The sequence below is a fragment of the Chenopodium album genome, chromosome 11 (genome assembly GCF_948465745.1).
Source record: "Chenopodium album chromosome 11, dcCheAlbu1.1, whole genome shotgun sequence".
Taxonomy (NCBI): Eukaryota; Viridiplantae; Streptophyta; class Magnoliopsida; order Caryophyllales; family Amaranthaceae; genus Chenopodium; species Chenopodium album.
The window spans coordinates 44,458,813-44,485,640 of record NC_137844.1 but is presented as its reverse complement, the minus strand read 5'-3'; the positions used below and the strand labels follow the sequence as shown (position 1 = coordinate 44,485,640).

The window sequence follows — 26,828 nt, the reverse complement described above, 5'->3', positions numbered from 1 at the left end:
TGTATCATTCCGGAATATTCTAGATGTAGGGTTTATATTCTTATCCAACCAAACCCTAATTATATTGTATGTATATATGTATATATCATCTTATGGAATGAAGATAGAGATATTGATTCTCTCCCCAATTTCTCTCGTTCTCTTTATTTCACAACAGAAAGATAATATTATCATAGATTTAGATATTTGTATATACTTTACTCTTATCAAGTTTCCTAAATTAGTCCAGAATAGTACTTTTGTACTGTAACCTATATATATTTGATTGATATACAAAAGTTTCACATAATCTAAAGATAGTTAAATAAGGAGGTGCTCAGTAAATACTTGAATGAGATAACTCATGCTCTTCGCAAAGCCGATGTTAATTTTGACCTTATCAAGCGCCACATCAACAATATCAAGGACAATATCAATCTTGATAATCTTTCTGCTGGTCTTGACAAGCGTAAGATTATTGAAAAGGTACTATGATATGCCTTTTTAAAGTTTTTTCTTTAATTTCTTTGTTCGATAATTATTATTGTTCGTAAATATAGAGAAAGAAATTAAAGAAACAATGATTATTCTATTTAGGGTCTGGCAAGACGACTACATGTACAAAATATGCTAAATATCATCAGAGAAAGGGTTGGACACCAGCTCTTATTTGCGCTGATACTTTTCGAGCCGGTGCTTTTGATCAGTTGAAGCAAAACGCAACGAATGCTAACATTCCCTTCTATGGAAGATAAGACATTGAAAACATTCTTTCTACGTATATAAGTTGGGATTATTCTAAATAATAATCAAAAGTTGAGATTATTTACAGAAAATTGGTCAAAGTTGAAATTATTAAAATCAATTTTTTCTAATAATTATTGAATTAGGGATAGTGTAAAGGTTATTGTTTTTTTTGTTTAACAATTATTATGCATTGATAAGCGTGAAATTGGGGTTTACAGTTACACGGAATCAGATCCAGTGAAGATTGCTGTTGAAGGTGTGGAAAGATTCAAAAAGGATGCTTACGATGTTGTTATAATTGATACCAGTGGAAGACACAAACAAGAGGCATCTCTATTTGAAGAAATGCGACAACTGGTAGAGGCAACGAAACCAGACCTTGTTATATTTGTCATGGATAGTAGCATTGGTCAATCTGCATTCTGTTATGGGCGAAATTCTCACGACACAAAGTAAAGGCCTAAGTGTTGTCCTATGACCAAGACGGTCGTATGTTAGACGAGTCTTGGTGTTCAAGGTTGAATAAGATAGGGAATGCCAAGGAAACTAATGTCCATTTCCAAGCAATAGCTAATGTCAATGACGCACCTTAGTGACGACGCACCTTAGTGACGGACGACAATACTTGACGCCCGGCAACTACAGCGAAGTCTAACGATCTCCAGTGGCCTTCGACGTCCTTCAGTCATACGACGTCAGAAGATGACACTGACACTGACGCCCGACGTCCAACCATGACGCGTCTCGCAGTGCAACGCCAGAAAGCTGCAGAACAAGTCAATGTTGTTACTAGTGGATCCTATAATCAAGGAGAGAATTTCTGGCAGCCTTTAACCACTCAATGAAGTTGTTACAACGGATATGGAGCCTTACCAAGTCCACATTCATCAAAGGGACCAAGTCTTGAAGTCAACAAACAACCTCCTAAAATCAAGGAAGTCATCCTTATCTTCCTCAACCGATTTTCTACCACTTAATGGCCTATAAAAGAGGACCAACGACCAGCCATTAGGCAGATCATACACACCATATTCCAAGCATAAAACACCACAAAAGAATACACTACAAGATACATTATCAAAAGATACATCAAGAGGCTCCGTTCGACGGTCTACATGATGACATGTCTCTTCCGATTGTTCTACAAGCTCTATGATCAACTCAAAGTTTATATATCTTCTCAATAGCTCTAATGTATAGTTAATTCTTGTCCTTATTTATTTCTCTACTACCTATGGCCTTAGACGCCCGAATTATCATTGTATTTGTATCAATAGTGGCTATAACGCCCGTATCATAGTGGATTGGTGGACAAGTAGCCACCCGCGGTTTTTACCCACCTTCATTGGGGTTTTCCGCGTCACCATATTGTGTCTTTCTTCTTTCTATTTCCATTGTTTACATTTCGTAACCCCCTTTTTATCTAGTTATCGGTATCCCAACCAAAGGTCGTTCCTTGACGATTTTTGGCATTAACAGTTTGGCGCCGTCTGTGGGGACGATAACTAGATTCTATTTCTATAGCCAAACACATTTCCGCAAAATATTCACTAAACACAAAAGCCTATAGTCGTAGTGCTACACCACACTACCATTATTCTAATATTAGCCATTTTCGGTCTGCTTCTGTCTACTTACATTTTCATGACCCTGAATTCGTTTTTAGCCCCTTTTGCAACTGAAAAATTGTAGATCTTGAAAAGTTAATGAATTTAGGCTCAAGAATCACTCAATTTGGAGTTCGGAGCTAAAAGTTACGCCTCTAGAAAGTTTCATGCAGATGTTGTCTTCTTTCTGTCACTGCAATGACTTCGACTATGACGTCAGACATCAACGACATTATTGCCCCCTTGAAAGTGATCAATAAGTCATCTTTTACTTATTTTGACATCCATGAATTCAACATTATTATATTTTATGTTAATCTTGGTTCATGATGCTAGTTTAGCATCATATTGCTATCCTACGAATTTCTCAATGTTTGTAATGAACCTCTATGTCTAGTGTTTTTGAGATAAAATAAAGTGACAGGATCAAAGATCATAAGGACCAAATTCTGAAGACCTTAAGTTAATCATCACCAAGATAGTGGTGATACTAAACACACTCGATGATCATCATGCCAAAAATGATAAGTTACACAACATCATGCATAGTGCATGAGAGGTAAACTCCTAAGTCTCAAAGTAAATTTTTCCTAATATTGTTATGTTTTTGCAATGTGTGTAGGACCACACGTGCGACACATGTCATAGGGTTGGTGGTAACAAAAGTATATAATAGCAACATGGTGATTTGACATCAAAGTCGAAGAGACGGAAACATCGACTATGACTAAGTTGTCTGCATACGCTATGTCCATTATCTATTAACGTTTGCATTATTGTGAGTTTGACACAGGATTGTCCTAAAGACATCCAGAACAAACCTAATGGAGACAATTACAAGAAACTTAAGCCACATGTTGCAACAACAGTAGTTGGGGGCTAGTACCCTTACAATTGAACATGATACCATGATTGTAAGTAAATCTGAATATAGTCATGTAAGCTATAAATTAAAGTTTAACATTGGTGAGTGTTATTAAGGTATGTCATACAACTCTTTGTGATTTGATACTCCTTATCATTTTCATATATCCACCGATTGAGAAAAAGCATGTCTTACACTCGGACATGACCAAAGATGCATGCGTTCATTACCATTAATTTCTCTATTGGTTGAAACAAGCTTTCCCATGCCTATGACGAAGTGATTATTACTTTAATATGGACTAATGTTAACATATTTAAGCTTAACCATACTAACGGTTGTGGTAGTGCTTTATAGATCATTAGAAACAAGTCGTGTTTTCCAATGGTGAACTGACTATCAACATTCGAACGATGTATAAGCAGGCAACAAATCTTAATAATTGATGTTGGCAGATTCTGACGCACGACAGTAAGTCGAGACGCGTCATCAAATCCGACGCGCGACAGCGAGGTGAGACGCGTCATCAGATCCGACTCAAGTCGAGACGCGTCATCAGATCCCGACGCGCGTCAGTAAGTTGAGACGCGTCATCAGATCCCGACGCACGACAGTGAGTTGAGACGTGACATCAAGCTAAGACACGTCAGTAAGTCAAGTAACGTCATCAGATTCCGACGATGATGAACAGTCGAGTGACAAAAGTAACACGAGTGCAAGTTACCTCTTCAATTGAAGATCTAATGCCACATAAATATCATTCGTGGCTTACATGTTCAATACAACCCACAAGCAATATCTATTTAGTTACTTTGCTTTATTTTCATATGATTTATCTTGCATGTAACCCATGTCACTTGTGATCTAATGAATTAATATGTTTCTTTATCATTGCATGTGTTGTTGCATATGCTTTCCAAAGCACTGCTGTTGACATCACGAGGATGATCACCGTCTCGACACCATGATACACGAATCTAACATCAAGTTCTAGTGACAATCGCTCGATGACACTCGATTGGCAACGAAGGCAATTGACTTTAAACGTTAGAAACAAGATGAGAATATTCAATGGTATGAGTTTCATAACTTAGTTGATGCATTTCATGTACTATTGATATCATGATAACAACCTAAGTATATAGCATGTGATTCTTGTCGATAAAGAATGCATATGACTCATGTCATAGATGGCTAAAGCAGAATTTTAATTCGAAAGTCATGATGTTATCTCTTAAGTTACAATTTATTGCTCATCATTGTTATATTTTCTAAAAATTCATGACGCATGTATACACATACAAATTACTTACGCATGACGACGATCGATACGATTCGAATAGTGCATACATTTAGACATTCGCATACATAAGAACATACGTAAGAAATCATGAAGCATACAACGCTTGTATCACGTCTTAATAAAGTAATTACACTAATATGTGATATTTACTTAATTAATATCCTTCTTTAATGATCTTAGCATTGAAACACTATGCTTTGACATCTTATTAGCCTAGTTGCCAAATGTTTTCTCTTTGCTATTCAATTGGCCTTGACGCCAGATTCATAAATGGCCTTAGACGCCAGTGGCCTTGACGCCAGATTCATAAATGGCCTTAGACGCCAGTGGCCTTGACGCCAGATTCATAAATAGCCTTAGACGCTAGTGGCCTTGACGCCAGATTCACAAATGGCCTCAGACGCCAGTGGCCTTGACGCCAGTTTAATCATTAAGAGGCCTAGTCGCCCGACATCTTTCGATGACACTCGACTTGGCCTAGTCGCCAGTATGGCTTTATCGCCAGATATCATTTCTTATATGGCCATGTCGCCCGATATCACTTTACAATGTCTTATATGTTTATGTTGTCTAACATTATTTGACAACAACATAAATGGTCTTGACACCTGACTATATCATATGTTTATCTTTTTACATGGATATGTCGCTAGTAAAAATCAATGATTATTAAACTAATTCTTCTTTGAGTGGCTTTATCGCCAATAAGTGTTGCAAACTGGTTATTTTGACACCAAGTCATGTTGTCTCAAGAAAAGACGAGATCACAAGTCTCTCAATACCAACGCACGCGTGTAAAGACAAAAGTATGATAAGTTACAAACCAATGTTACCATTGAACAACGCTAGGACCAATATATAAGAATGTAACATCAGGTGCAAAGTTTATTTTCTTAGTTTACGGCATGCTTCAACTAAGAAAATGGGGGCTATTGTTATGGGCGAAATTCTCACGACACAAAGTAAAGGCCTAAGTGTTGTCCTATGACCAAGACGGTCGTATGTTAGACGAGTCTTGGTGTTCAAGGTTGAATAAGATAGGGAATGCCAAGGAAACTAATGTCCATTTCCAAGCAATAGCTAATGTCAATGACGCACCTTAGTGACGGACGACAATACTTGACGCCCGGCAACTACAGCGAAGTCTAACGATCTCCAGTGGCCTTCGACGTCCTTCAGTCATACGACGTCAGAAGATGACACTGACACTGACGCCCGACGTCCAACCATGACGCGTCTCGCAGTGCGACGCCAGAAAGCTGCAGAACAAGTCAATGTTGTTACTAGTGGATCCTATAATCAAGGAGAGAATTTCTGGCAGCCTTTAACCACTCAATGAAGTTGTTACAACGGATATGGAGCCTTACCAAGTCCACATTCATCAAAGGGACCAAGTCTTGAAGTCAACAAACAACCTCCTAAAATCAAGGAAGTCATCCTTATCTTCCTCAACCGATTTTCTACCACTTAATGGCCTATAAAAGAGGACCAACGACCAGCCATTAGGCAGATCATACACACCATATTCCAAGCATAAAACACCACAAAAGAATACACTACAAGATACATTATCAAAAGATACATCAAGAGGCTCCGTTCGACGGTCTACATGATGACATGTCTCTTCCGATTGTTCTACAAGCTCTATGATCAACTCAAAGTTTATATATCTTCTCAATAGCTCTAATGTATAGTTAATTCTTGTCCTTATTTATTTCTCTACTACCTATGGCCTTAGACGCCCGAATTATCATTGTATTTGTATCAATAGTGGCTATAACGCCCGTATCATAGTGGATTGGTGGACAAGTAGCCACCCGCGGTTTTTACCCACCTTCATTGGGGTTTTCCGCGTCACCATATTGTGTCTTTCTTCTTTCTATTTCCATTGTTTACATTTCGTAACCCCCTTTTTATCTAGTTATCGGTATCCCAACCAAAGGTCGTTCCTTGACGATTTTTGGCATTAACACATTCGACCAAGCTCAAGCCTTTAAGCAAAGTGTTGCTGTTGGGGCCGTGATAATTACTAAATTAGATGGTCACGCGAAGGGAGGTGGTGCTCTTAGTGCAGTGGCCGCCACCAACAGTCCTGTCATATTCATCGGGACAGGGGAACACATGAATGACTTTGAGGAGTTCGACACCCAATCATTTGTTAAACACCTTTTAGGTACATACATACTTCCTCCATGTTTTTTTTATTTGTATAGATGTATTCCAATTTCCTAGTACGTATTATATGATCGATATGATGATTGGTTTATTTGGTTCCATTTATAGGTAAGAGTAACTTGCCAAGGATTATAAAAACGATAAATGAAGGGGTTAACAAGAATGAGGAATCGAAGCAGGCTAAAGATTTATCGAAGGGGATGTTTACCTTTAGAATGATGTATGAGCAGTTGCAGAATATCGTCAACATGTGTCCTATATCTCAGATTTTATCAATGCTTCCTGGATTCACTTCTGAGTTGATGCCTAAAACTCAAGAAAAGGAGAGTCAGGCAAAGATAAAGAAGTATATGACTATTTTGGATTCAATGACCAATAAGGTAACTTGTTTATTAATTTCAAGATTACTGCAATAATAACTACTCTCTTTGTCTCGAATTTTTATAGCAGTTTAGTCATGGAACATAATTGACTTGGTTTCGACTTGATGGTGTTGCAGAGTTAGATTGGTCAGAGTCAAAATGGTCAGACCCGGAGAATAAGTGTAAGCCAAGAATCATGCGGATTGCGCGTGGAGGTGGGCATCAAGTTAGTCAAGTTACTAAATTGTTTAATGAGTACAAACGTCTTGCAAAGGTCTTTAGTAAGATTAAAAATCTGTCTCCGCAGATGTTGAAGCAAATGGGTAGTTTACAATGTTAAACATAGTTTCTAAGGTTACGAATTTTAGCTTAGTGTTTTTTTTGGACATAAAGCTTAATAGACGGAAATACAGTATTACCAACTTTGAACCGCGGAATAAGTTTTTCTATATTATACACTCAAGAGAATATGTATTTGACTATTTACTTGTCCAACTACTTCTATGGACTCTATGAAAGTCCATAGATAGATTGAACATGTTTTATCTAAGCTAATTATTCTTGTGTGATAATCAATGATGAGTTTCAGTCGTCCTTACTAGATATTATATGATTGATTTGCAATAGTCGCTCCTTCCAAGTTCTCCAATAAAATAGCACGAAGGCCTGACGAGACCGCCTCAAAGAGCTTGAACCTTGGCTCTAACTCCACCCCCGCATCAGCAAGCCAGTCAGCAGCTGTGTTGGCTTCACGGTAACAATGATGAATCGTCACCCTCCACCCAACTCTGCTAAGCATACTCTTGCACTTTCGAATGCTGACCCTAGACCCTAGTGATAGAGGAAATTGTAACTTTTTTTTTTATTTATTATTTGTTTTAATTTGCAAGAAATTGTTGGTTCTAAAATATTACTCGTAATTAATTTCTTTTTTTTTTTTTTTTTTTTTTTTTTTTTTTTTTTTTTGTTAATTAAAACTTCATTGTTTATGGGATTGATTATTAATGGATGATAAGTTTGTGTGAATAAAGTAGACAACTTAGATAACATTCAAGTAGGGGAAAATTAGACGATTTAGGTAAAATAGATTTCACTCTAATGAAATTGGAAATTCATCACTATATGAAGTTATAAACTATAGAGTAATAACTCTTCATGCATAAATCCAACGTCTAATTAAGTGAAAAGTAAGGCCATGGTCCATAATGACTAAATAATTTTTTCTTTTTATTAACTAGTTAATGAAGCCACAGCGTGCGTAAACACACGAAAGGAACTTGGTTGAAAGTGTATACATAATGAAATGGGAAATTCTAGTATATATATATGAGTTTATACTTGATTAAAATCCTTATGTGATTGTAATAATTAGGGGTAAGCATCGGTCGGGTAACCGTACCGTTAATACTAACCGTTCGGGTAACCGATAACCAATATCACTAAAAGTGATATCCATAAACCGAACCAATAAGTTCAGTTACTTGGACGAGTACCCAATAAGATATCCAATAACTATAATTAAACTTATTAATGTAGTTATTATAATATCATTCAACACCAAGTAACAACAATACCACATGATTTTGACCAAATTATTAATAATATTACTAATCGTTCTTATTATAAAGTGATTATAAAGTAAAGTAAGAGTTAAGACTTAGGATAAATAAATTTTAGTAGGGAAAAAAAAATAAAAAATTGCTTATCGAATCGGATTGGGTAACCGTTAATTTTAAAATGCTACCCAATAACCATACTCGATAGCAAATTATTGGATCGGGTATCCAAACCGTTATGCTTATCAGATAAGGTAACCTAATTTTCGGATCGGCTATGAATCGAGTTTTCGGGTAGTTTTGCTCAACCCTAGTAATAATATTACTTTTTATCAATTAAAAAAAATACGTACTAAACATACAAAGCAAAATAACTATACAAATGCTACCAAAAACAGAACATAAACACACAAAAAAAAAAAAATGGCTATTTCACCAAATGTCATTGAGCACTTACAAAATTCACCAAATGCCATCAAACTTTTCATAATTCACCAAATGCCACTCACAAACAATATAATGTCAGGTGACATTAATGAGGTTTGGACGTTAATATTCCGTTAATGCGAATTGACCACTATGCCCTTTATTGTGTTTAATGGCGCCTTAAACCTCATTGAATCTCTGACTTCATAAAGTTAGATCAAAAAAAAAAATTCCCCTCATTCTTCTTCCCCGACTCTCTGTTCTTCGAGCTTTTACCATCATTCAAACCCTCAAATCCATAATCAAAGAAGAAGCTTTCTTTAACACCTAAACGAAACACGCATCAAAATTGAAGCTTTTTTGCTGTTGAACTTGGGCGAACCAGAACAGCGGTGACAACTAGTGGAGGAAGTAAAAGCAAAACGCGTGAGTTGAATTTTTTTCGGGGTGTTGGAGATAGCAAGCAAGGTAATAATCACACTTTCAATCTTCATTTCGCGCTTTGAATATGACAATTTTTGCGAAAATTGAGTTAGGGTTGGGGTTTTATGAAATGTTCATTTTAATGTGATTAATTGACTTGACCTGTGTGATTTAATGTTAAATTTCATGTTAAAAATGTTATTTGTTGGTATTGATTTGGCATTGTTATGGTTTGTGATTGTGAAGTCTTTGAAATCCATTTTTGGCAATTTTTGTATTGGTATGTTAGGCTTTGGTATGTGGCTGTTGATATGAATGATGTGTGTTGATGTTCAGTAAAGTAATATATGTAATTTGTTGTTGATAGGATGAGTAGAGTGTGGCTTGATGTCCATTACAGAGATCAAGGCTTTGATGTATTGGTTGATGATACTGATAGAACAAGTCTAATGGACTTATATGAGTTCATGTTTGAGGATTCTGTTAAGAAAAATGTGATCCTTCCCAAATACTTCACTTTGTATGTACTGCCACCTAGAACTAATAGGAAGTTGGAGTTATGTGGGGATAGGGACATGCTAAAAATGTGGGAGTGGTTTCAAGGTAGGGAAACAATAGTAATATTCTTGGAGGAAGAAGAAAGTCCTAGGCAGGTGTTTAAGGATGCTGAGGCTAATTGGCAAAAAAGGGTTAAGGCCATGGCTGAGAAGGCTAGATTGGAACAGGAAAAGGCCCAGGCTTAGAGAGAGTTGGAGGAATAACAACCTTTTAAAGTTGCAGTTGAGGTTCCTGTTGCTAATGTTGATGGTGGTGATCTTCAGTATGTTAGAGTGTTTGACACTCCAGGAGCTGATGAGGTTTTCCCTGGGGCATCTCAGCCTGAGCTTGAACAAAGTACTCAGCCCTCTACTCCACCTAAACACCCTCAACCAACTTCTACTCTGAACCAGCCCAAAACCTCATGTGCAAGGAGGAAAATGACTCCAAGGAAAAGGAAAAGAACACCTAAAAAAAGGCCAAGTGAAACAACCTAACCTTCCCCTCAACCACAAACAACCCCACCACCTCAACCACCAGTTTCACTTAAACCACAAACAACCCCACCACCAGTTTCACCTCAACCACCACTTTAACCTGAACCACAAACTACAACAGAACCACCAACCACCTCAATCCAAGTACCACAAACTGGAACAAAACCACCAACCACCTCAACCCAAGTACCACAAACTGCTACATGTTCTAAACCTAAAAAGGGAGGCAGATCAAGACCTGAAGGATTTAGGTCCAAGAAGAGTGCTGCAAAAAAGGTTACTTCTTAGGGGCAAGGTGTTACTTTAAGGAGATCAGAAAGAAATAGAGTAAGGAACAGAGCACCTGATAAGTTAAGTGAGGAGAGGTCTGATAAGTCTGGTAGTGATAGTGAAGATGATGATTACATACATTCAGGCAGTGAAGAAGTTGAAGATGATTATGAAGTAGATATTGGTGACTTCATAGAGGAGGAGACAGAGATAGATTGTCTATATGATGACATTCCTGAGAAGCAATTTGAGGATTATCTTGATGGCAGTTTAACCATGGATAAGACCTACAAGAATGGTAAAATTTGGACATATCAAGAGTTTGGAGCCATCAGATTAGAGCCATGGTTAATATTTGGAGATAGGGAATCATTTCTGGAAGTTTTCAAAAACTACTGCATACAAGAAGGATTTGGTGTTTATGTTGAAAAGAGTGACAAAACAAGATATATAGCAAGGTGTGTTGTAGATGGTTGTAACTGGAGAATTCATGCTTCCACCATGACAGACAAGGTGAGCTGGACAATCAAGACTTTGACAGGGTAGCATAGAAGTTGAGGAAGGCTGGAGATTAACCCAGTTGTAACTTCTGAGTGGCTGTGTAGACATCTACAGTCAGACATTCAAGCAAATCCTGACATCCCAGTTGAGTCTTTACAAAAACTCTGTATGGAAAGGTTTAGGATTGAAGTTAAAAAAGGCTCTTTTACAAGGTGAAGGCAATGTGCAAGGAGAGGACTCATGGTGGTTTTGGAGAGACATGCACACTATTGCCTAAGTATGCTGAAATGGTTAAAGAGACTAACCCAGGTAGTTATGCTCTTGTTACTTGGGGTGAATCAAATGCAAATGAGCCACCAATATTCAAGGCTTATTTTTTTTTCTTTTGCTGCCCAGTCTAGGGGATTCTTGAGGGGTTATAGACCCATAATTGGCATTGATATAGCTCACTTAAGTGGACATTTCAAGGGAATCTTGCTAACTGCAGTTGTGATTGATGGGAGCAATGAGATTTTTCTCATTGCTTATGGAGTGTTGGCACTGAGAGCATTGACAGCTGGGGTTATTTCCTAAGGAATATGAAATGGCTATTTAAGAAGGAAGGCTGCAGTAGAGATGATTGGACTTTCATCTCTGACAGAATGAAGGTTTATAAAATGTGATGTACTATCTCAGATATTAACTGATGGCTTTCCTTGCAGGGTGTTGACACATCAATTCATGAAACATTCCCCAGAGCTACTAGAAGAGTGTGTTGCCAACACTTGTACACAAACTACAAGGCCAAGGGATTTAGTGGTTCGGCCTTCCATAAGCTTTTATGGATTACAGCTGATGCATACAATGAGTATGTATTCAACAAAGCAATGAAGAAAATACTTGAGTACAATCCTAAGGCTGTTGAATACTTAGAGAGCTGCACTGAGGTCTAGTCTAGACATAAGTTTGATCCTGCATTGTGTTGTGATCATAACACAACAAATTTTGTAGAATCTTTCGACTCATGCACACATCCCTACAGGGATCTACCTGTTCTAAAATTACTTGAAGGTAACCACATCAACAAAGAACTACTTACATTAACACAAATGCATTCTCTGTTTTTACATTTTTGTGTGAATGTTGTATTGTAGCTATAAGGCAGTGGGCAATGAAGAGGATTGGCTCAAGGTTTGACAAAGCTATAGGCATGAGGGATATGGACCTAACTGAGTATGCAACAAAGATTCTAGAAGCAAGATTAGATGAGTCTAGGTTATGCTATGCAACCCCATGTGGTGTTGATGAATTTGAGGTGAGAGACCAACATGTGCATTTTCCCATCAAGCTTAGTAGAGGCACTTGTGGGTGTGGGAAGTGGCAGCATTCAGGAATCCCTTGCAAACATGTGCTAAGGGTTATTTATCACCAGAGGGTACAACCTACAAACTTTGTAGCTCCTTGTTTCAAAGGGAAGACATACAAGCTTACTTATGCAGAGCATATGCACCCAATGCCTGACCCAAGTCAATGGCCATCAGTCAACCTGCCTAACATAATTACCACCATTGAAGAAAATATCTGCAGGAAGACCAAAAAGGCGAAGAAGAAGAGGGCCAAATGAAGATAGGAAAGGGAAGAGGCATTCTACAGTTAAGTGCAGCTTATGTGGTGAGTTGGGGCACAACATGTTGACTTGTGCATCTAGGAAAAAAAAAACTCTACAACTGAAGCAAGCACGTCAAAGGCCACCTCACATCCCAAGAAGAAAACAAAGAGAGCAGCATGAATGGACAACAACTCACCTTTTTAATGCACAACCAGTTTATCCCTGTAATTTTTTTAACATAATCAGTGTAGTGTGTGTTGTGTTGTCTAGTTTATTTTGACATGTCCATGTAATTTTTTTGGGAAACTTATGCAAACAGGAAGCTCATGTTTTGAATAGGAAGCTAATATATACTATGCACATGATTTAATTTCCCTCTTTATTAAATTTCATTACAAATACAATACTTCATTTCATCATTACAATCACAACTACAACACACATTAGTGCCCCTAATTTTATTATACAATTGAGAACTTTTTGCTGTTGCTTGATTTTCTTCTTCAATTGTTTCAATTCTTCATACAAATTGCTTTGTCCTGAGTCATCCCTTATAAAAGAGCTTCCCCTGCTTTGACCTTCTTCTTGCATCTGAGCTTTGCACCATTTGAAGCTATTACATGAATCACACTTATAATACAACCTTTGTGGATTAGATGTTGACTCCAAGCTTCTAATTGCGTATTTTCTACCACACTTGCAAAATTTGTTTGGAACTCTAACATATGCATACTCATGTATTGAGGATGATGTGTTTGATATCAAACTCATGATTACATAACAAAGGGCTGCTATGTGTGTTCTTAGTGTCGAATTTATACAAAAAAATGGGTATAACGACTAGTTTACCCCAAAAAAAAATTCAAAAATGGTGAAACAAACTAGCCGTTGCAACTCATTAAATTAGAGGTGTTTTGTGTAAAAATTACAAAAGTAATGGCATTTGGTGAAATATGTAAACTGTTGAGTGGCATTTCATGAAATAAGTTTCGCAGTAACTGAGAACTAACGGCCAGACCTCATTAATTGCACGTGATGTCATTGTACTGTTTGTGAGTGGCATTTGGTGAATTCTGAAAAGTCCGATGAAATTTGGTGAATTTTCAAAGTGCTTAGTGGCATTTGGTGAAATAGCTTGAAAAAAAAATATTTCACAAAGGCAGCAAGACTTGGGACATGGAAGGAATATTTGCAAATCAATTCACTGTGCACATACCCTTTTTCACCAAACTATGTTTTCTCTTTTTAAAATAGTATAGATTTGATGAACGCCTAGAAGTCGGTGAACTAGCCAACTATTCTAGTCTCCTATCTCACATACCGGTTAAAAGTGATAGGAGATATAATACTCCGTATCATAGAGACCCGTCTAATACATACAATAGAAGATGATATTTTATAAAGTTTCTCTTAGTTGTTTTTTTAGTATTAAAGAAAACTTACTTAATTCGTATAAGAAAATTAAAGTATGAATCAATCAATAATAATTATATACTTTGCGAAAAAAAATTGATACGTGGAAAAATCTAGTTAAATAATTTCCCGCCAATTTTTATTTACTTTTTTGTCAAATATCTTAGGACATATTTAAGGAAAAATTTTCACCATTAATCCCAACTTTGCTCCGTCCGCTGTTATAAATCCCAACTTCCGTTTATTTTCAATCACTCCCAACTTTGTACCCTATTAATTTCTATCACCCCCAACTGGTGATCTAACTTGATAATGCAAGTTACCAGACAAATAGGTCCAAAAAAAAAAATTTAAAAAATAATTAAAAAAAAATCCTAACCCCTACCTAGCAGGTGGCAGCCCCTGCCTCTTCCCCTCTCCCCAGCCTCGACCACCGTGACCCATCCCCTCTCCCCAGCTCCGACCTTCGAAACCTACCCACCTCCAATTCCTGCATTCCTATACGTCCAAAACGAAACCATTGGCCACTAAATTAGCCACGAAATCGGCCACTAACGGCCGAAATCAGCCGGTTTAGGGTTAGAATCAACCATTCAGCCCCAAAACCCGCCGATTTTGGTCGTTTGTGGCCAATTTTGGTGGTTGTTTTTGGGGAGAGGGGGTTGTGGTGATGAGTGTCATTTATGGCACTCATTTAGCCTCTTTTAGGATGATTTTTAATCTCTTTTATAGCTCTTTTATCCCTTTTTCTTTAGTTTTATATGTCTTTTCTCTAGTTTGTGCTTTATTAGTTGTTTTCCCATTTTCTTGCATTTCTTAGGTTTATTTCGCCTTTTCTCTTTTATTTGTTTGCTTTTCTTTTATTTCAGGAGAAAGGTGATGTCCAAGGATCCCCATGGCTTTTTCTCATGATTTGTAAGGCTCAAGATGCAAGCCAGTCTCTTTCTTTGAAGCTCAAGTGTTAAGTGGTGCACGGTCCAAGCCTTCTAGGCCACGCTCTCAAGCTGCGTGGGGTTCAAAAATGGTGTTGAACCCACCGTGGGAGCCTTTGGAATCTGCTACCTCCAATGTTCATCAAGAGGAGCGCACAGAGGCATCAATGGACGCACGAGAGAAGCTGCCCTGCTCCTAGGCGCGGGCACGCATGAAGTTGGCGCAGGCGCACAGATTAGGGGCGCACAACCCTATTTCCCCTGTTCCGTACCCATTTATCTGCAGCTGCGCATTATGAGGAGAGGGCGCACCTGTACGGGTTAGTTTTACTATTTATAGTTTTTCTTCTATTTAGAAAGTGAATTAGAGTAGAATTGATGGAGAACTAGATTTTTAGAGAGAGAAGCTCAAATTGGGGAAACTTTGGTTCTTAGATTCTAGAGAGAGAAACTTAGTGATTTGATGATTGCTACTTCTAATCTTTATCCTCTTTGATTTTTGATCAAAGTTTTGTAAGAATTCTTTACTCTTTAATGCAATTTTGGTATTTGATTCATAATATTTGGTTGAATTTCTAGTTGAATGTTTGATTTGATTTTTGAAAATTTGAATACAATGTTAATGATGAAATTGGTGATTAGTTTAATTTTGCTATTCAATTTTGCAATGTGTAGTGAGTAGATTGCTTGCTAGGGATGTGGTGAAGCATGTATGAGTGATAATTCATAGCTAATTGGGGAATTTTGATTGATTTGATTTTGTGATTAAATTGGTTGGTAGAAATGGCATGTGCATGTGTTTGATGTCTTGATCTGAGGAGTGATCAACCTTAATTATCAAGCTAGATTGCATTGTAATTTTAATTGATACGACACATTGATTTGGAAGCTACTCTTATCGATTGAACTTGTCTCGTGATGTTGCTAAGATAGTCATTCGTAGAGACCACTAGTTTGACTCCTAGGAAATAGCTTTTCAAGTGCTTTTGATTGCATTTACTACCTTCCCTCGCATTCTTCGATTGATTGATTTCCTATCCAATTAGCATGATTATCATAAATGCATGTGGATCTTAATTCCCTAGTATCTTTGATATCGTTTTTCATATTCAAGTAGTAGTGTTGATTAGTTTGTTTTAGACCAAACCGTTTACCTAGACTTCGGAATAGCTTGACTTAAGACCATAGCATATACCTCCATTCCCTTGGGTTGGACTTAGACTTACCCCTATACTAGGGTTAGGTTTGGTTATAAATTTGGTTTGATCGAGGGAGCTTTAGAACTCAACGACCTAGAATTTTCTTCTCGTCAAAATGACGCCATTGCCGAGGAGTGGCATGGTTATTTTTTATAGTTGATTGAGTTTATTCCATTTTTCTTGAAAAAAATACAAAAAGATTTTCTTTCTTTTAGGCTACATTTATAGCCGTGCTACTAACCTTTCCTTTGAGATTGTATGCGTAGATCTCGTGTTCGTTCTCTATTGTCCTTCGTTCCGGAAATTGAAAGGACAATCACAAAGTTGAGAGTTGCTAGACGTTCTCCAAGGCAAGAAGAAGAGCAAGTCATCATGGGAGATAACCAAAGAGTGGCATTAAAGGAGTTGGGAGTTTTGGGAGCCTATAGGTATGAGAGTGGGATTGCTCCACCTACGACATCGGCAAACGACTTTGAGATTAGACTGGCTATGATCACCTTGATAGAAAGGCGTCAATTTAGTGGTGCAAAGCATGAGAGTACTCTCAACCGTCTTAAGGAATTTGAGAAGTATTACAACATTATCAAAGTGAGTGGGGTTTCTCAAGAGTTTATTCGCCTTAAGCTTTTCCCTTTTTCTCTCATTGGAGGTGCATTGGAGTGGTTGGATAAGGAGGTGAAATCAAATTCCTTGAGGACATGGGATGAGGTGACGAAATTTTTTTTATCTCGATTCTATTCTCAAAAGAAGACGGCCGAAGCAAGAGCTCTCATTCAAAGCTTCAAGCAAAAACCCAATGAAAGTCTTTATGAGGCATGAGAGAGGTATAAGGAATACCAAACAGAATGCCCACACCATGGGATTCCCACCTATCAAGTCATCCAAATCTTCTATGGCAGTCTAAGCCCTCAAGGAAAATCTTGCCTTGATGTGGGAGCTAGAGGACCAATAATGAACAAGACGGAAGAGGAAGTGGTGGATATCATTGAAGATGTGGTGAGGCATTATATGGATTGGCATGATGATGAGCGTGAAACAACAAGCAAAAGCGGTACGTCGGTGTACTCGGTTGATCACATCAATGCCATCAATAACTTGTCCTCACAAATCTCGGAATTAGGGAAGGAAATGACCTCTATCAAAGCCAAACTCGAGAGTGCTTCATCTCAAGCACCTATTCTTCCCTCCCAAAATAAAGGGAGAGGTACATTTCCTAACTCTAATCCCCTTCCCTCTTCTAGCAACATGCCTAGTATCTATATGTTTTGTGATATATGTGATTCATATGACCATGATGCTTCTAATTGTCCTAATGCTTCTTTTGATGGATGTGATGACTATGTTGACAATGATAATGAACATGTGAATTATGTGTCTAATAGCAATGTTGGACCTACATTTGATGGTTAAAGGAATAATGGGAATAGGAACTATCATAATGGGAATTTTGATAATTATAACAACAATGGGGGTTGTAGAAACCAAGGTTTACGAGGCAACTATAACCACCAAGATTATGGTGGTCAAAACCAAGGCCAATGATATGGGAACCATAATCAAAATTATGGTAATCACAACCAAAATGGCCAAAATCAAGGTCGGGGCAATTGGAGTAACCAAAATCGGGGCAATTTTCAAAATAACAATCAAAGGGGTCCCCCACCCGATTTCACTCCAAAGGTTCAAGGCCTAATTGATAGCTCTAATGTCCAACCATATTCTTCTAGAGGTAGTTTAGAGGATTTCATAGAAAATCAAATCAAGGTGTTGAACAGTTACATGTGGCCAATGTTTTGAAAGAGAATTCTAGCCCTTCTTCTCTACCATCCCAAGGTTTAGATCCTAAGAGACCAATTAATGCCATGGTGACAAGGAGTGGTAGGATTCTTGAGGATGGAGTGCCTAAGGAGAGTCCTAAGTAAGTTTTGGTTGAGGATGAGGAAGGAAAAAGCTCTTTGAGTGAGGATGTAGGTGAGAAACCAATTAAAAAAGAAAAAGAGAAATTAAGAGAAGTTGTCAAACCCAAGCTTCCATATCCCCAAAAGTTCAATAAGCACAAATTAGATGAACAATTTGGCAAATTCATAGAGATGCTTAGGCAACTTCATCTTACCCTTCCATTTACCGATATCATTGACCAAATACCGAATTATGCAAAATTCCTTAAGGACATATTAAGTGGAAAAAGAACTTGTGATGTGGCGGAAACAGTTAGCTTAACCGAGAATTGTAGTGCAATCATTATGAACAAGATGCCACCCAAGTTGAAGGACCCCGGAAACTTTTCTATTCCTTGTGCTATCTATAAGATGCAAATTGATAATGCCTTGTGTGACTTAGGAGCTAGTATTAGCCTTATGCCATATCGGTTTATCAAAGACTTGAGTTAGGGGAACTTTTTCCTACCAACATTACCTTGCAATTAGCCGATAGATTAATTAAGTTTCCAAAAGGTAAGGTATAGGATGTTCCTTTGAGGGTAGGGAAATTTGTGATTCCGATTGATTTTGTTGTTCTAGAAATGGATGAGGATGCCAATATTCCTAACATACTTGGTAGACCTTTTCTTGCTACCTCGGGTGCCATGATTGATTTTAAAAGTGCTAAGATTTCTCTCAAAGTTGGAGAAGAAGTCATTGAAATTTGCTTTGAATGAAAGCATGAAATATCCTTCTTCTTCACTTGAAAATTGCATGAGATTTGAAATCTTAGATAATATTGTGAATTCTATTCATGAGCACTTGCTCACCTCTAATGATCCACTTGAGTGTGTTTTGTTGAATAAGGGAAAGATATGTGAGCATGGCAAGGAAATGGCGAACATTGAGAGTGTCATTGATGAGAGCATGGAAGAGATTGATGATCATATTTGCATGGGAATCTCAAGTGAAGATGCATTGAAAGCAGCATCAACTAAGGAAGGTAAAGGTGTCCCAATGGTAGAGCTCAAATCTCTACCATCACACCTTAGGTATGAATTCTTGGGCCCCAATTCTACTTTTCCCATTATTGTTAGCTCCTCCTTCAGTGGGAGTCAAGCTCAAGAGTTATATGGTGTTTTGAGAAGGCATCAAGGTGCTTTGGGTTATACAATTGATGACCTCAAAGGTATAAGCCCGACTTTATGTACACACCATATAACTCTTGGGGAGGGCGCCTTACCTAGCATTGAAAGGCAACGGAAGCTACACCCTCAAATAGGGGAGGTAGTTAAGAAGGAAATCACTAAGGGTATTTGATGCGGGAATCATATTCCCCATCTTTAGCTCTAGATGGGTTTCCCTGATTCATGCTGTCCCAAAGAAAGGAGGCATGACTGTTGTAGAGAATGAGAGAGGTGAGCTCATTCCTACAAGGGCGATCGCGGGATGGCAGATGTGTATAGACTATCGACGTCTAAACACATCCACCAAAAAGTACCATTTTCTCGATTGACCAAATGCTTGAAAGACTAACAAGGCACAAGTATTATTGTTTTCTTGATGGATATTCCGGGTTTTTCCAAATTCCTATTCACCTGGATGACCAAGAAAAAACAACTTTTACTTGTCCATATGGAACTTTTGCCCATAGGAGAATGCCATTTGGGCTTTGCAACGCCCCCGTCACTTTCCAACGATATATGATGAGCATATTTGGAGATATGTTGGAAGAAGAAATGGAGGTGTTCATGGATGATTTTTCGGTAGGTGGCGTTTCATTTGAAGCTTTCCTTGAGAATTTTGAGAAGTGTTTGGCTCGATGTGAGAAAGTGAATTCTGTTTTGAATTGGGAGAAATGTCATTTCACAGTTGAGGAAGGCATTGTCCTTGGTCACAAGATCTCCCACAAAGGCATAGAGTTGGACAAAGCGAAGATTGAAGTGATTGAAAAGCTTCCACCTCTGGTTAATGTGAAAGGTGTGAGATCTTTCTTAAGACATGCCGGGTTCTATAGAAGATTTATCAAGGATTTCTCTCTTATTGTAAAACCTCTCAATAATCTTCTTCAAAAAGATGCCAAGTTTATATTCGATGATAGATGCTTGGAAGCTTTAACAAGTTGAAAAAAGCCTTGATCTCTACTCCCATTGTCCAAGCCCCGAGATGGGATTCACCTTTGAAGTTGATGTGCGATTCTAGCGACACGACCATTGGGGGAGTGCTAAGTCAAAGAGTGGATAAGAAGCTCCATGTCATCTACTACGTGTCGAAGACCCTCAATGGTGCTCAACGGAATTATACGACAAGTAAGAAAGAATTTTTGGCAATTTTCCATGCTTTTAAGAAGTTCCGTTGTTACTTGTTGGGTTCTAAAACCATTCTTTTCACCGATCATGCGGCTTTTAAGTATCTCTTGGGCAAAAAGGAATCAAAGCCTCGGTTGATCCGTTAGGTGCTTGAACTTCAAACTTTTGATCTTGAAATTAGGTATAAGAAGGGAGCGGAGAATGTTATAGCAAATCATCTATCTAATCTTATGGATTTTCAAGTCCGAGATGATGGGTCTCCCATAGAGGATAGAATGCTAGATGATTCCTTGTATGGTATTGATGTGAGGAAACTCTCATGGTTTGCCGATTTAGTAAACTATCTTACATGTGAGGAGTTTCCACCTTCATTCTCTAAGAATCAAAAGAAGAAGCTCAAGAAGGAGGCCAGACATTACTTGTGGGACGAGCCCATATTGTACAAACGGGGCAATGATGCTTTGCTTCATCGTTGTGTGCCAAATGAAGAGGTTCCAAGTGTATTGAAGATGTGCCACTCAGATCCTAGTGGTGGTTATATGAGTGTCTCTAGAACTGCCTCCAAGATTCTTTAATTTGGTTTATGGTGGCCACATCTTTTCAAGGATACATGAGAATTTGTCAAGACATGCGATCGAAGTCAAAGAATTGGGAACATCTCAAAGAGAAATGAGATGCCTCAACAACCTATTCTTGAATTAGAAGTGTTTGATGAATAGGGAATTGACTTCATGGGGCCCTTTCCTTCATCTTATGGGAACCAATATATCCTTGTTGCGGTTGGCTATGTGTCAAAGTGGGTTGACTCTATTGCCTCCCCAACAAATGATCACAAGGTGGTAATGAAGATGTTCAAGAAGATTATTTTCCCGAGATTTGGTGTCCCAAAGGTGGTGATAAGTAATAATGGTTCACATTTTGTGCACAATGCCTTTTAAAGAATGTTATGGAAGCATGGAGTTAATCAACGCTTCGGCCTCCCATATCATCCTCAAACTAGTGGACAAGTGGAGGTGTCTAATCATCAAATCAAGGTAATTCTTGAGAAGACGGTTGCAAGAAATAGGAAGGATTGGTCGAATAAGCTTGATGATGCCTTGTGGGCATATAGGACGGCTTTCAAGACTCTTATTGGCACTACTCCTTACCGCTTGGTTTATGGAATATATTTTCATCTCCTGGTTGATCTTGAGCACCGCACTCATTGGGCTATTACGAGGATCAATTTCGATTTGGCTAGTACGGGAGAACAACGTTGGCTTAATATTCATGAGTTGGAAGAGCTTCGCTTGGATGCTTATGATTGTGTTAGTATATACAAATCCCGTTCTAAGGAAGAGCATGACAAGCTTATTGAGAAGAAAGAGTTCAACGTTGGTGACAAGGTGCTCCTCTATAATTCAAGGATGAGGTTATTTCCTGGAAAGCTTATGTCTCATTAGAGCAGTCCATTCATAGTTCAAGAAGTTTTCTCTAATGGTGTTGTTGAGATCGCTCCTTCAAACTCCTGGTATCAAATGATGAAGATGAAGTGTTTTGTGCTTATTGGAACTCATGAGTAAGAATTGAGTTTTGGTGGGTTCAATATGGTGGGTTCATGAAATTCGGATGTTGAACCCATCGTCAGGGGTTTAGAAAGTGCCATAGTTCGTGTTCATCATGAGCATAGGCAACCCTTAAATGCGCGGCCGCACACGAGCCTTGCTCGGGCGTGCAAGAGGCCTGCGCGGCCGCACAACAGCTGCTGCATGCATTTATATGTGCACCTCTCCCATTTCTCTCTCATTCTTCATCTATTTTATTTCATCTTCCATTGTTGTGCTCTAGTAATTTCACTATTTTTGCTACTATATTTCATCATAGAATCATCATTGTTCATTTTAATTAGTTGATAATCACTCTAAATCCGAATTTATGGTTTTAAATTTATTTTCTCTCTCCGAAGTTGGGATTTTGGGTATTATTGATTGGGGTTTTGAAAATTGCAATTTGGGATTGAAAGCTAGTAGTTGTGCACTTTGCTCCATGTCATTTAAATTTTCCATTCATTCAACGTATAAATTCTCTATTTCTCTTGATTTTCATGATAAATTTCTCATCTTGAACTGTCATGTTAGATTTGAATGTCTTGGTGTATGCTCTAATGGTGTCTCTACTTTGCTTATCTCATGACCCCTAATTTTGTATTGATGATGATTATTGATGTAATATGAACTCATGTTGCCATGATTTTTCTTGATTGAACTACAATTTTGATTCCACCATTTTTTATCATCTTCCTTGAAAATGGTTTTGGATGCTAGTGTGGAATGTTGTTGCTCATTGTTTATTCTTGGTGGTTCATGAATCCTTGCTTGTGTTGTTGATTGAATGTGCTTCCATACTTGTGTGTCAACTTGCTAATTCCATTTTCAATGTTGGTTGTTGGATTCATTCACTTTTGCTATGCACTGTCATTGAGCATCTTTCCTTTAATGCTTTTGAACTTTGCATTGGCTTGCTTGTAGTGTATATGGCACCGCTCCGGCATCCCAAAAGGACTCGCGGCTCTACTTCTCGAGAGGTTGTGCCACTTCCTTCCAATGTGAGCGAAACGTATGGCATAGAGTTCACCAAGCATGAATATTGAGAGAACTTCATTCGTCTCTCCTCCAAGAAGATCCTTTCAATGAGATTCTATGATCCATCAACAACAACGAAGTTAGGGATCGATGATCATGTAAGACGGTTGGCTCGAAACTTGGGATTGGAGGACATTATAGGCCTTAGTGCACCAACATATGCCCGTCTTACCTTTGAATTCCTTTCATCTCTCGAAGTGCATGAGAAGGAAGAAGGTGGTGAACTTACTCGCACCCTAACATTCCAAATGTTCAATAATGACCATTCTATTCCGCTTTCTTACTTCAATGAAAAATTCAAGTTCCCCACACCATTGGAAGAAATCGATTACATCTACCCAGCCTTCGAGGACTTACAACGTGATCATGGGTATAACGAGGGCCGGTGGTGGAGACATATATCGGTTGAAGGAACTTATCGACCTCAATATTTCAAAGCGGCTTGAATTATTCATCCGGCTTTGAGGTATTTCAATATGTTGCTTACCTATGCTTTCTTCTCAAAGGAACCCCTCGGTGCCATCTCTAGGGAGAAGTTAAGTTGGTTATGGTTGGCGGATCAACCATTTGGGGATGTCGAGGTCATCGACTTTGGGATTCACTTGCTAGATCGTTTTATCGATATTCGTGACGGTGTCTTTCTCTCCGGGAGCATTCAATTGGGAGGATTAATCACCATCATCGCTCTTTCTCTAAACAAGAAGTATGAGAAAATGATCTTGTCTCTTGAACCCATCCGAGACCGCCGAGAAAATTCTCCATCCTACCTCCTCAACATTTATGCTTTGATTAATCAAAAAATTTTGGAGCAGACTTCTAAGGAGGATATGTATATTTGGAAAGTTTCAATAACAACCGATTGGTGCTAGATCCTACATCCGGAGGCCACCGCTCAGTGCTTGGACACCTCTCTCCCTTGGCGGCCTAACAAGTGGCCTATCGACCCATCTCTCAAGAGGACTCCTCTGCCCAACCTTCACATTAATCCGCATGCTCTTGTTCACAGACGCTCTCATGATTTGCCCCCGATATCTCGAGGAGGTACTCCTATGATCTCTTCTTCTTCTTCTTCTTCTACTTATCAATGTGATTTACCTAGTTTGCATGCTAAAATTGATTCCATAGCTAATGTGTTGAATGCTTTCCTTTTGGAAAATGACTTTGTGCTTGGTTATGATTATCATGCTAGGAAAATTTATAACTTGCATGTTAGGAGAGGAGAGATTAAGCCATATTTGAACTATCCCTACCTCCCAGTCCAACAAGGACTCGTACCTCAATGAGTCCCTTATAATCCGGACCAAGGGCCATCTTTGTGCTATCCTTATTGGGAGGGGTCTCATGTGCCCCCCATTGCAATTAGAGGGACCACCCCGGCCACTTATGACTACAAGAGGCCCGAGGGTTGTGACTTTGCCTATGACCCGGCTAACCCTTACCCTTTCCCTAATCCCGAGACCTTTTGGTCGATGGGGGCTATCAGGTGAGCCAACTCTTGATGATTGGTCCCACTATTTTGCTATGGATAAGGCTCGAATAGAGAGTAGGTTGAGAGGTAAGGGGCCAATGGAGGTGGATGATGTTGTTAGCCGAGTCTTTTCCGAGGTCGGTGAGGGAAGTACACATTTTACCCCTTACCATAGCGCCGAGTTATACCATGTTAGCTACCCCCTTATTTGCTTGTTTTACATTGATATTGTTCTTTTGCCTACTTGTTGTTAGGATTTTAGCTTTTGGGAAGGGGGGGTAGCTAATTACAAGCTTGGGGAGTATTTTTTTATGATTGGGTGTGTTTCATTGGTTTCCCCTTTGCTTTTGTGGTTCACCGCGGCTTTGACTTTGAGTTTCTGTCTGATGATGATGTTTTCTGATGATGATGTTCTACTATTGGTTTGTCATTGATGGTTGTTTTTCTAATGATTGTTTTGATTTTCTGGTTGGTTGAGTATCTTTTCTAACCTTCGTTATGTATCTCTGGTTCTATGATCATTTCTAATTCAGCTTAGTTATATTCTACTTTCGCATGGAATTTACTGACAATTTTCTTTGTATATAGTCTTTTATTTCTCACATGGCATATAATTCTTACTTTTGCTTCTTGGAGCATCGTGAAGGTTTATGCTTCCCCTATTTTCTCTATATTAGCATTGTTTGGACTACCAGGTGAGGTCTTTCTATTTCTTATCTTTTCCTTTCTTTCTTATTTGCTTAGATTTGGATTAGTCTAGATGAGTTGATAGTTCGAGGATGCTTGCCTTGTAGCACCATAGGGTGTTTGGGGTCATTGGCGATGTTGCCAAATAACCGCTTGTATGTCAATTGGGTTTTACATGTCTTGCATGCATCTTTTTGCCTTTCTTTCTCTATTCCTTTTATTTTCCTTCTCTTATTTTTTTTCCTATTTCTTTCATTTTTCTTAAACAAAATTAAAAAATAAAAAAAAAAAGATCTTGAGGCATTATTTTCATTTCTTTGGATTTTTGCCTTTGATTTGGACATAATACCATCCGAGCTTTTGCTTTTGAATGAATAATTTCCTATGTAGTATCGGTGTGCATGTTTTGAGAGTATCCTTGGTTGATTCCAGGATAGGGTATGCTAAGTTAGCGGTTTAGACCTCTTGGGACCTTGTAGCCGGATTTTATTTATGTGTGGTAAGAAGGAGTTGCTCCCTATAATGGATTTGAAGCTAATAGTGAGTTTTTGCTACAACCATGTGAGGTTTTTATTCTTCTTGCTTTCAACATTTCTTGATTGAGTGGCACATGGATACTTGACTATTTCTTACCATATCTAGAATTTGACTCTCATCTGCCGAGATCGCGACCGAGCCATTTGGGAAGGACAAAGGCTTCTTTTCGGGGTGGTGATTTTAATTTTTCTAGGACAGTTTTCATTTCTTTGTTTTGGGTTTACATTTACCTTCTTGCTAACCATTTGAGCCATATACCTTTTTTTTCAAGTCGTATCTTTAGCTTTTGAGCCTTTTTTTTATTCTTGTTTCCATCTTTGGTTTTTGTGAAGCATTTGGCCTTTATTGTTGGAGTATTGGGTGGATGAGATTGATTATTTAGTTCTTACAATGTAAGTAAGTATGTGTTGTAAATATCTTGTGAATAAAGGCAAATCTAAAGTTGAAAAAGTCGTTCATAGTTAAAAGAGGCGAGGACAATGCAATAAAGTGAAAATAAGAAAATGAAAAAAGTGAGAAAAAGCAAAGCAATATGCTTTGGCAAAAGAAAAAATTAGAAAATTGAAAAAGTACAAAAATATAATTTTGATGTAAGCCTTTTCTCCCTATTTTGAGCATTGGGGACAACGCCATGTTTAAGCTTGGGGGGAAGCGTTCTTATGCTTTTGTATATATGTTTGTGATTATGGCTTTGAATAAGCTTGGGGGTGTTGGTGTTTTTGTTTGGTGATTACTTGGTTTTGGTGTTGAGATTTGGCCAATCTTTGCTTCACAATTTAGGTATACCACCAAATTTTAAATTTTTAGCCTACCTTCACCCTTTTCGCCCTTGCATTACAAACCTCTCCAAGACCTTTTGACCTTTTAGGTTGAGTCACAAGTCGGTGGAGGGAGATGTGAGTCAAGC

General features: G+C 38.3%; 2 protein-coding genes and 1 pseudogene across 2 annotated transcripts; 2 read left to right on the top strand and 1 right to left on the bottom strand.

Moving 5' to 3' along the window:
• Window positions 1-559: 559 nt before the first annotated feature.
• Window positions 560-15,214, top strand: LOC145566669 (signal recognition particle subunit SRP54 2-like). The gene is made up of 8 exons (XM_081626016.1): window positions 560-577; window positions 624-727; window positions 942-1,145; window positions 6,475-6,674; window positions 6,785-7,056; window positions 7,178-7,335; window positions 12,961-13,060; window positions 15,119-15,214. Exons 1-8 carry the CDS (start codon window positions 560-562, stop codon window positions 15,212-15,214), a joined length of 1,152 nt encoding a protein of 383 aa, XP_081482142.1.
• Window positions 15,215-17,145: 1,931 nt separating this feature from the next.
• LOC145569656 (small nucleolar RNA R71) lies at window positions 17,146-17,243 on the bottom strand (annotated as a pseudogene).
• Window positions 17,244-21,514: 4,271 nt separating this feature from the next.
• LOC145566668 (uncharacterized) lies at window positions 21,515-22,050 on the top strand. The gene is made up of 2 exons (XM_081626015.1): window positions 21,515-21,642; window positions 21,720-22,050. The coding sequence occupies exons 1-2, from the start codon at window positions 21,515-21,517 to the stop codon at window positions 22,048-22,050; spliced, it is 459 nt and encodes a 152-aa protein (XP_081482141.1).
• The last annotated feature ends 4,778 nt before the right edge of the window (window positions 22,051-26,828 follow it).

Bases quoted from the DNA above. Each gene is read 5' to 3' on its own strand.
- LOC145566669 (XM_081626016.1), top strand. The intron at 6,675-6,784 runs GTACATACATAC...TTCCATTTATAG, and splicing joins ATTTGTTAAACACCTTTTAG to GTAAGAGTAACTTGCCAAGG. The intron at 7,057-7,177 runs GTAACTTGTTTA...GGTGTTGCAGAG, and splicing joins TGGATTCAATGACCAATAAG to TTAGATTGGTCAGAGTCAAA.
- LOC145566668 (XM_081626015.1), top strand. From the start codon at position 21,515: ATGGTTCACATTTTGTGCACAATGCCTTTTAAAGAATGTTATGGAAGC. The intron at 21,643-21,719 runs GTAATTCTTGAG...GTGGGCATATAG, and splicing joins TGTCTAATCATCAAATCAAG to GACGGCTTTCAAGACTCTTA.